Here is a 10,095-nt window from a genome sequence, read left to right as displayed (position 1 = left end):
CGTCCTTGGAAACTTCAAACAACGACTCCGACTAGCCGTGGTCATGGCTCGACCCGGTGTCTCTCGCCGGCCCACTACGGAGTACTATGGCTCCGACTGTCTGTTTCCTCATTTAGTTTCCTCGGGGAATGTTGTGGTCTCCCGCGAACTCAGACCAGATGATCTTGCCCCGTACGGTCGCGTCTCGCAGTGGCATCACCCTCTGTACCACTCCGATGTAACGGCGGAATCTAGGTTGATTCTAGCCATGTCGAGCAGTTTTTTGGCATATCCCTTTGGTCCACATGCATATGCCATGGCTCCTGCGAACAGGGATGGGCAGTGGTAGCGTACGTGAGAGTCACCTACTATTTGCCCTCCCGTTCCCTGACAGGTGTGTTCAGTCGTCTTACTGCAGGATACAACCCCTAGTACCTGTCAAAAGGTCCTTTGTTATTGTTAACGTTAACTAATTCTCGCCGTTGCCGTTTAACCCCGCATAAAGCCTCAGAGCCTCGTGTTTTGTCGCTTCATCTTGGGTGAGCACTCTCATCTCTTTCCACGGCCTATCCCCGACCATGCCTCAGCAAGAAGTCTACCATCTTCACCCCACCGGCTGGGAAAATGATCCTGAGGAAGAGAGATTCAAATCCTCGACTCTCGATTACCTGACCGCCTGCACCTACAACAATTACGCCCTCTTCTTCCGGCTAGATGACGCCGACAAGAGCAGAGCCGTCGAGGTGTTGAAGCAGGGTTTGGAGCGCATGCTCAGCCAGGTGCGACACTTGTGTGGGACGATCGAGAAAGATCCTGCCGGTGGACACTCCTTCGTGAAGAAGAAGGATAGCACTGTTCGTTTCTTCGTGCAGCACTTGGAGGCAGACGAAAAATACCCGTCTTTTGATGAGATCGAGAAAACCAACTTCACTGCCGTACCCTTGGGCGACCTGAATGACTGGAGTGTGTCGCCCATGACATATGGGGAGAAGGCAGAAGCTCACCCCGACTCTAGTCCAGTGGTGTCGGCTTTCAAGGCAAATTTTGTGCGCGGGGGGTTGGTCTTCAACATGCACCACCATCACTACTCGAACGATGTCATGGGTTGGGCTGCATACACCCATCAGCTAGCCGAGCATTGCAAGGCCATTATCAATAACACATCTCCCCCACCATGGGACGCGACCCTTCTCGATCGCTCGCGTCTCTTAAAACCCGAGCCACCAGAGGAGAAAAAGGTCGATGGACCTCCGCCACCAGAGATGCATCCAGCTCATACAGAGTCCGTGTCGCTGCTTTTCCATCTGCCCAAGAGCAAAGCAGCCGAGTTAAAGAAACTGGCCTCTCCCACCGACGGCTCCTGGATCTCCACCTACGATGCCTTCTCAGCCTACATCTGGCGCACCTTCTCCCGTCTCCGAGCCCCCGTCTTCAAAGCAGATCTCTCTGAGCCTATTTTCTGGTCCGAGGCTGTCGATATGCGTCGTCGTTTCCACAGTCCAAAGGTCCACCCACGCATCCAAGGCAACATCATGTTCGCCGCCTTTTCTCCTACGGCACCGGGGCCCCAGCCCACCCTCGCCGAAGTCATCTCCGAGTGGTCATTGCCGCAACTCGCCTCATACATCCGCAAAGTCACCAACAGCGTGACGCAGGAAGGTCTTGACGAGGCCCTCGGCTCGGTGGCGCTTGTGCGCGACAAGACGTCCATGAACATCCGGATCAATTCTTATCCGCCCCTCTCCATCCTACAGACAGATCACCGCGATGCGAACATCACTGCGGCTGACTTTGGTTTCGGAACTCCTATCACGTACCGCCACTTGATGGACTGCGTTTCCCAGGGTGTCCTGATTATCTACCCGCCGCGCAGGGGAGGCCCTGAGTCAGACGAGGGGCCCGAATTCTCTCTCGCTTATGAGAAGAGCTACGCACAGACGCTGATCGATGATCCTGAGTGGAATCGGTTTTTCGAGTACCGGGGTGTGGACGCTGTGGATGCGGGGTGGGCTTCTTCGGTGAAGAATTAGGTCTTGGTTTCAGGGTGTTTGTAGTTCAGTTAGCGAATGGACAATGTCATCTTTGTTTATATAATTACTTTCCTCCAGGAACATTCTTTCAATCATCTCTTGTTTTATTTATTGGTGCTGAGAAATAAACGAGCTCAAGGTCATTAAGCAGGGATCTGGCGCCACCCTCCCACCACTAACTGGCTTGGCTACATAACGTAGGGTAGTGGAAGGGCTGCTACTGTATTTCTGCGTCGGGATTAGTTCATGTTGTCATATGGAGGATCTCTTTTCGCGCGAATGGGCGGATTTGGCATAGTCATACCCCAAAACATCACCTTTCTGGTCTCTTTACCGTTTGAGATAACGGTTTCTGAAGTTTCCCATCTGCTATTCACTCGGATACTTCCATGTGATGGCGTGAATGGAATTATCGTTCGTTTGTGGAACCTCGGGAACATTTGCATACGGCAAAGCAGCGCTATATAGAGACACCTTACTCCTTCCATGCAACCCCTCTTCCCTAGTCACTTTACCGCCCCGCGCTCTCAAGCATCAACATCCAAACTACCTTTTCATAAATTCCATCTAACCAACCCTCACCCAACCCATCACATCACCCAAACCAAGCCAAACCAAAACAAATACAAAATGCCACCCCCAATCCCCTCCGAGATCGCCGAACAAATCCGACTCAAAAAATCCCAATACTGCCGCTTCGCCGACACCAACGCCTGGGACAAGATGGACAACATCCTCGCCCCCGACGCCACCTTCGCATTCTACGATTCCGAAGGATCCCTCGTCTGCGTCAACGGGGTGGAGTTCAAATTCAACTCGCGCGCCGAGTTCGTCAACTACTTCAGCGAGGCGTTTAAGGTGCTGCAGACGATTCATGTCGTTGGGCCCGGGGAGCTGGAGCAGGTTGGTCCGAATGAGGTGAAGGCTGTTTGGACGGTTATTTATCATTCCGGGACGAGGGGGACGGAGGGGGGTATGCATGGGACCGGGGGTGGGCATTATTATGAGACGTGGAGGAGAGAGGAGGACGGGGAGGAGTGGTTGATGAAGGAGATGAGGATGGAGAGGGTTTATTGGAAGGTTTTGGGGGTTTGAGGATTTCATGTGTGGACGTTTTGGAGGACATTGTAACAGTTTCTTTGTGGCTTTCGTCCAAGGGTCTTGTTTTCAGGCATTCTATTTAGCGGTCCAATTTATCGTCTTACCGCCGACACAGCGTTCACAGCTTCGGGTTGGCGCCTAGAAGACTTCCGTAACCAAGAATGCTGACCAGCTTCAGAATAAGGGCTAGTTTAATTTAGAATTGTATTAGGCCCATGAAAAGACTATTCAGGCCATCTGACACCCTGTCTATAGAAGAGATACCCAATACATCCTAGTCTTCATGTACAACAAAGCCCAACCGAAGACCACACCATCACCGTCTATACAGGTTTTAAATAGAACCAACATTTCCCTTCACATCTGGCCTACGTCTCCTCTTTCCCCAAAGTAACCTCCACGCAGTCCCATCCTTCTACAATCCGCAAACAAACAAGTCTGCCACGACAGCAAGACGACGCCATCATGCACAAAATCGAATCTCGGTGGCCGAGCAGGAGGCCGAAACCGCCCAACTCTGTCTACATAAAGGCCATGAAATCCACTGGTCTGCTCATTCTCCTTCCTCTGCACAATCCCACACCTCCACACAATCCCACCTTCTCACTCAAACCCCAAAAGCCCAAACCACCACAATGCTCATCTACGTCGGTAAACTCAGCTATCCCCCCTACGCCTCGAACGAGCTGGTCACCGTCATCTTCCGTGACAACATTCAGTCCGGAGACCTGGTGTCTGTGATCCACCAGTGGTCCAAGGACGCGAGCGGCAAGGAGAAAGCAAACTCCCATGCACACGGCACGGTCAATAAGGTTGCTTCGGGCAGTGAGGGCAAGAAAGAGGTTGAGATCTTGTATGAGAATCGAGACAAGACTTATTATTGGTACGTGTTATATGTAGCCTTGTTCAAATGAGATCTGGTGGTTAATGTGGTATGGGTCTAGGTACAAGGGAACTGTGTCGGGCGATACTCTGACCCTGTCGATGTGGAACAAGGGTGGCGAGAAGGTTGCGGATTCCATCCGGTTGCATCTTGCCTTCTTCTAAGGGTCAGGGTCTAGCTCTTTCCCACTGGCTGATAATATGGCTCTACTCGTGTGGGGCTCGTGGGTTGGGGTTGGGATGGTATCTTCAGGTGGACTTAGATCCTGATGGCATGAGATGGGTTGCTATTGATTCGTTGACTGGGTCATTCTGTGAACGATATTGAGGTATCGTGAAACAAGGATAATACGAAACCAGAATCATGAAGTAGCAAATTGCGCCAAACCATTTCATACCAAAAGAGTAGAATGATGCGTCATTCCCCAACCTCGCGGCTTACTCTGTCTGATCCTCATCAGGAAACGAAAACTCCTCCGCAAGATACTCATCCATCCAGTCGTAGCAGTTCGATCCAGCGGCTTCCGGAGGAGCAGTCTCCGGGATCACCTCCTCGATCGTTTCACCCATGGCCCCATCACTAGTCCCCAGCGTAGTTGCCGCATCGCTTGAATGCTGCAGAACCTGACCGGCCAACTGAAAGGTCGTGCTTGGTTTCAATTCATCTAGCGACGGCTTCGGAGGCGCCTCCGGCACGCTGACAACCTGCACTGCCACCGGCGGAGGGATCTCCGGCTCGTTGGCTGGTTTGGCTTGTTCCGGGGCCGCGATACGCATCGATACAGGCTTCATCAGGTTCCAGTATTTGAAGTTCCGGACTGGCTCGAGTTTCTTCACCATCGCATCCTTGGCGGCCTGGTCTTTCTTAGCTACCTCGGGCAAAGGTTTTGCTTGCCCACCCCCGGCTCCTGCTCCGGGTTGGGCTGTCGCCGATGGTATCCGGAAGGCATTGCCGGGGGCAGTCCAGCCTTTGGGCAGGTATTGCTCTTGCTCCTTGGCGCTTTTGTTGATTTCCTCGACAACCTTTGCAGCCAGGTCTGCGATGGGAATCAACTCTCGCATTGTTTTCTCGAACGCCTCGGGATCCGCAACGGCGGTCCATGCCAGCGGGAAGGCAACAGCCGCGATGGGCCCAACCACAGGGATGAAGCCGACGGCTATAGTCAGGCTGTTCCGGAGGAAGTCGGCCAGCCATGTAGTTGGCTCCGGGGGCTGCCATTGGATCGAGAGGCCGTAGTTCGCCTTGGCGACGGTCGTCCAGCAGAGGTCGGCCGAGTCGGAGAAGACCTGGGCGGACCCCTGGGTGGGCGTCAGCTTCCGATCCACCATGACGATGGTATGAGACGAGAAGCAGTTGTGGGCTCGCAGTGGTCGTGGCAGGGAGAGCAGGTTGACTAGCTTGCGGACGTTGATGGCTAGGGTCAATCCTGCGTCGGGCGGAAAACCGAGCGTGGCATCAAGTTTGTAGGCATTCTCGTTATGGATGGTTATATAGCTCCGGTTGTCTGCGTCATACATTTCGGAATAGGTCAGGAGTCCAATCTCCCGTTCCACCGCGAAGTTGACGTGGAGAAACGTGCATATGTCCGGGTAATCCTGCGATGCTTGCTGGGCGATGGGAATGTAGATGGCGCGGATGCATGCCGTCCGCTGGAGGCAAGTATATCAATATCAGGAATACCGTCTAGATTGCTCTTAGCTATGCTCGCGATGGGGCCTTACATCAATGAGAACCCATTCTTCCCCGTTGGCCAACAGCGGCATGGGCATCACCATAAACCACGACTCCAGAGCACCACCCTTTTCTTGATCCCGGAACCGGTTGCCGTTGACACAGAGGTTGTGCTCTGCTTGTCTGTACTTAGCATTGTGAGACAATTTACCGTACAGGAAAAAGATCTTTGACCAGTTTCCGTAGCTTGTAGACCAATTGTCTCCCCTTACGACTTTGTAGGAAGAGCGTGGGTGATGGTGCACATTTTGAGTGTAATAGCTCCCTGCCCCACTATATGCGGGCCGGTTCCAGATGTATTCGACGAGCATGTGGGCGTAGAAGTGTTCTGGTTTGTCGGGATCATAGGTGGAAGTCCTCAATGCCGAGCGCTTGAAGAAGCACTCGCCTTCGGGGTACGCCAGAGACATCTTGGTGACGCGTTATTATGGGAGCGGCTGCACAGACTGGTTGTGATCCAAGACGGAATCCGAGGCTGATTATGTCGCGATCTGCTATGCTTTTATATCCAAAAGATCGGATATCCATTCGGAACCTCCACTGGAATACACTTTCACCGACCCGCGCTGAAACTCTGGTGCATGTCAGCAGATACACCCAATGGAGGAAATGAATCGAAAATACATTACTCGAGATTCAGTGGCTTTCCAACGGACTAGCCTAGGCCTTTCTGCCAACGAAGCCGCGTATCTAAAGCACTACCTTCGTTGCCGACAAGGATTAACGACCTCGTAAGGACAAATCAGCAATCGTAGCCAAGCGAGCCCGGTCATCATGCACTGCGTGCGAACTTGTCTGAGTGCATGATTGCACCAGCAACCAACCGCAAGTCTCCCCTCCTTTCCGAATGCCAGAGAGCTCAGTCGCCGCTTGGGTTGTGCGCAAGGTCTGGAACCCTGGAACTTTTGTTTCGGCAACGCCATTTCCAGCCATTTGGATACGTCATATGTGGTACGGTGGGTTGTACCTCGCGGAGTATTGTAGTGGTCAAGTTGGTGATAAATATGCCCATTTAGTTTCTTCCGAGCGGAGGGAAAGCTTTGCCTTGGTCAATGAGAGACTGTCCAGTCCAGCTTCCATGTCGGTTTCGTTCGAATGCTTGTTCTTCTCCCGATCGACAGGTCCATATGCACCGGTCAAGAAGCTTGGTAATATTCTCGGCCTATAATGGTCTGCATTTTCTATTCGGTGGAGTCCATATCATCTCGCAGGCTCTATGAGTGATACAATACTATTAGTTCATTCAATTTGGCAGATTACATAGGTAGTAAGCGATGTGGCAGATAGGCCAACTTAGTCTTAATAGTTAATCCCAGTCATCCATTTTAGAATAGTAACGGGGTAAAAAAGTGTAAAACCCTAATGTTTCAATGTAATGACATGCGAAAGAAAAAAGAACGAATGCAGATCCCGAGGGCGTCGGACTCCGTATACAGAATGGAAGCCTAAGGCAGCGACCAGCTTGCCTACACCACTTTTCGCTCTTTAACAAACCCACGAGCAACTGAGACTTCTTTCTCTCCCCAGCAACCACCGTCCTCTCCTCGGTCGGAGCAACCACGAGAATCCCACCACCAACCAACCCTCCAGCCGGAGATGGTGCGAGCCAAGAATTCCAAACACTGAAGAAAAGCCTCGGCCAGCCTCCCGCCAGAATGCCAATCCTGACGAAAAAGGGTAATCGCCCTGCCAGCCGGCCATCAGACCACACACCCTTCAGTGCTTGCACACCGGCACACCAGACACCCTCTAGCGCCACTCGGAGGACCTGCTCGACTGCGTATCGCCCGACCGACCTGATTGGCGTCCGCTGCAGATCTGTCCACATTTTCCCCGCGGACATGCTCCGACCCCAGACGGGCTGTTCGGGACTTAGCTCGTTAGCTTGGTTGGTGGGTGGACGAGGGACGTGGGGGAGACTGATTTCTCCGCATTTTAGTGCTCCCCCACGCTGTGTGTGCTGGTCTTTCGTCTTTCGTCGTTGCAGAATGTGTGCCGTGTCGTGACCTGGGTTTTGGTATAAAGTGCCGGTCGCGCTGCGTTGCAAGGGTCGGGAATTAATCGACCTGTCCTGTTCTGGTCTAAATGGCTCCGACGATCATCATGGGCGAAAATGTCACCACCGACTCCGAGGCGTTCGGCGACAAAGCCAACATGACGCACGACGAGGTTGCGCAGATCGCGCAGTTGACGGAGGAAGAGAAGGTCATTGAGAGGCAGCTGCGTCGGCGCATCGATAGCTTGATCATGCCCCTGGTCATCCTGGTTTATCTGATGAATTATATTGATCGGTAGGTGGGCTGTATATTCCGTGACTGAGTAACGATCACCCGCTAACAATCCCAGTAACAACTACGCCGCCGCCAAGCTGCAGGGCCTCGAGGAGGACCTGAATCTCAATGACCAGCAGTACCAAACCGGCCTGTCCATCCTCTTCGTCGCCTACATCCTCATGCAGGTCCCCTCCAACCTCCTCCTGAATTACATGGGCCGCCCGTCGCTCTATCTCGGCTTCTTCACCACCGCCTGGGGCTTGGTGTCCACGCTGACCAGCCAGGTCAAGGGATACGGAGGCATTGTCGCCTGTCGATTTATTCTGGGTCTGGTCGAGGCGCCCTTCTTTTCCGGCGTGTTGTTTTACCTCTCCAAGTGGTATACGAAGAAGGAGCTGGCTCTGCGCATGAGTATCTTTTACTCGGGCTCGCTGCTCAGTGGCGCGTTCGGCAATCTGATCGCCGCCGGTATTCTGAACGGCTTGGACGGCCACCGGGGCATTTCGGCATGGCAGTGGCTGTACATCATTGAGGGCGTTATCACCATCGCCATCGGCCTGGTCGTGGCCGTCGTGCTTCCCGATTTCCCCGACACCTGGCGACTGCTGTCGCCCGAGATGAAGCACGTCGCGAACCGACGACTGGCCATCGAGGCGGCCGAGGCCGACGTCGACGAGGCCGGCAAGATGAGCCAGGTGAAAGGGCTGAAGCTGGCGTTCACCGACATCAAGACCTACGCGCTGGCGCTGGCCCACATGGCCATCAACGGCGCCGCCGGCTTCCAGAACTTCTTCCCGACCCTCACCGGGACGCTGGGCTACGGCCAGATCATCTCGCTGCTGCTCGTCGCGCCGCCTTACATCCTCATGGTCTTCTACAGTCTCACCCATTCGTACCTGTCCGACCGCTGGGGCTCCCGCTTCTGGTTCTTCGTGTACCCCATCCCCATCACCATCGTCGGCTTCGTCATCTTCATGTCCACCGATGCCTTCGGGCCTCGCTATTTCTCCATGTTCCTGATGATCTTCGTCTTCGCCCAGAACGGCACCATCTACTCGTGGGTCGCCAACGCTATCCCCCGCCCTCCTGCCAAGCGCGCTGCCGCCTATGCCTTCATCAACTCGGTCGGGAACTCCGCCAGCATCTGGACCCCCTTCACCTATCGCGAGAAGGACGAGCCGTACTACCGACCCGCCATGGGCGTTTGCATCGCACTGCAGGTTCTCGGCGCTCTCATGGCCGTCGTTATGTATTTCCATACGCGGTCGTTGAACAAGCAACTGGCCCGGTTGGAGGACGAGGACGTGGTGTTGACGGATCGCGAGCTGGCGCGGCTGCAGCGGACTGCGGAAGTCGAGGGCATCGATATTGCGGCGGCGAGACAATTGCAGAAGGGATTCCGGTATATGATTTGATTTGACGAATTCCCCTCGAACACCCTATCGGTCGGTAAACCAGAGTTAGATCCTGCCTAGAACCTTGATTCCAATTCAAACGATGTCAATGACCTCCCATGGTTCCTGTCGCCCCTTGATATTACCTAATAGACTGTTTCGCTCATTCGTGCGCGGTTTGCGCATGAAAGGGGGAGGGGCGAGTCATTTGTTAACTCCATGAAGTCGTGATGACATCAGGCTGCGTAGATGCGACCCACATCGTCACAGCCAACGGTCGCAATCGATGCTTTGGGATCGGAACCACACAAATTATTGCGTTTCGGCTCGCTCGGTTCTACAATCGCTTGTTCTGGCCGTTTCTCTTTTCCTGCTCTTTCGCCGGATATGATTGGATTAATTGGATTGGATTTGAATTGGAGCTGCGATTGGCCATCTATCTGCATAGTAGAGAAGTTAAATGCCGTTTCACGTCATTGACACCCAATCTTTTCCATTTCCCATCTGTTGCTGCCAACGTTAGTCTGTTCCTATTTCCTGGACGGCGACCGTTGAAGGGGGTAGGAACCAGCCAGGGACTGGAGTTGGGTATGACCTCAGAAGGGGTCAAAAGAACCTGAACAATTCCAACCATTCTCAAGGAGACGGCAAACAAGACCAAAAGGCTGCTAGACTGCTTACTAGACATGCACGATGCAACCCCA

General features: G+C 53.5%; 5 protein-coding genes across 5 annotated transcripts; 4 read left to right on the top strand and 1 right to left on the bottom strand.

The window, feature by feature from the left end:
• Nucleotides 1–377: 377 nt before the first annotated feature.
• On the top strand, nt 378–2,052 carry P170DRAFT_431637 (uncharacterized protein). Its single transcript, XM_024848080.1, has one exon. The coding sequence runs from the start codon at nt 558–560 to the stop codon at nt 2,007–2,009; it is 1,452 nt and encodes a 483-aa protein (XP_024709139.1). The 5' UTR covers nt 378–557; the 3' UTR covers nt 2,010–2,052.
• A 587-nt stretch (nt 2,053–2,639) lies between these two features.
• On the top strand, nt 2,640–3,104 carry P170DRAFT_420641 (uncharacterized protein; the record flags this gene model as incomplete). Its single annotated transcript, XM_024847307.1, has 1 exon — nt 2,640–3,104. One exon carries the CDS (start codon nt 2,640–2,642, stop codon nt 3,102–3,104), a length of 465 nt encoding a protein of 154 aa, XP_024709138.1.
• Nucleotides 3,105–3,745: 641 nt separating this feature from the next.
• P170DRAFT_420640 (uncharacterized protein) lies at nt 3,746–4,157 on the top strand (the record flags this gene model as incomplete). Its single annotated transcript, XM_024847306.1, has 2 exons — nt 3,746–3,993; nt 4,055–4,157. The coding sequence occupies 2 exons, from the start codon at nt 3,746–3,748 to the stop codon at nt 4,155–4,157; spliced, it is 351 nt and encodes a 116-aa protein (XP_024709137.1).
• A 135-nt stretch (nt 4,158–4,292) lies between these two features.
• Nucleotides 4,293–6,134, bottom strand: P170DRAFT_504745 (uncharacterized protein; the record flags this gene model as incomplete). The annotated part of the gene is made up of 2 exons (XM_024854224.1): nt 4,293–5,642; nt 5,715–6,134. The coding sequence occupies 2 exons, from the start codon at nt 6,132–6,134 to the stop codon at nt 4,431–4,433; spliced, it is 1,632 nt and encodes a 543-aa protein (XP_024709136.1). The 3' UTR covers nt 4,293–4,430.
• A 1,693-nt stretch (nt 6,135–7,827) lies between these two features.
• On the top strand, nt 7,828–9,643 carry P170DRAFT_396785 (putative MFS transporter; the record flags this gene model as incomplete). Its single annotated transcript, XM_024846135.1, has 2 exons — nt 7,828–8,015; nt 8,071–9,643. 2 exons carry the CDS (start codon nt 7,828–7,830, stop codon nt 9,410–9,412), a joined length of 1,530 nt encoding a protein of 509 aa, XP_024709135.1. The 3' UTR covers nt 9,413–9,643.
• Nucleotides 9,644–10,095: the final 452 nt, after the last annotated feature.

Source organism: Aspergillus steynii (assembly GCF_002849105.1).
Source record: "Aspergillus steynii IBT 23096 chromosome Unknown P170scaffold_1, whole genome shotgun sequence".
Classification (NCBI taxonomy): domain Eukaryota; kingdom Fungi; phylum Ascomycota; class Eurotiomycetes; order Eurotiales; family Aspergillaceae; genus Aspergillus; species Aspergillus steynii.
The sequence above is the reverse complement of the archived record's forward strand: the minus strand, read 5'-3'. Positions and strand labels throughout refer to the sequence as shown.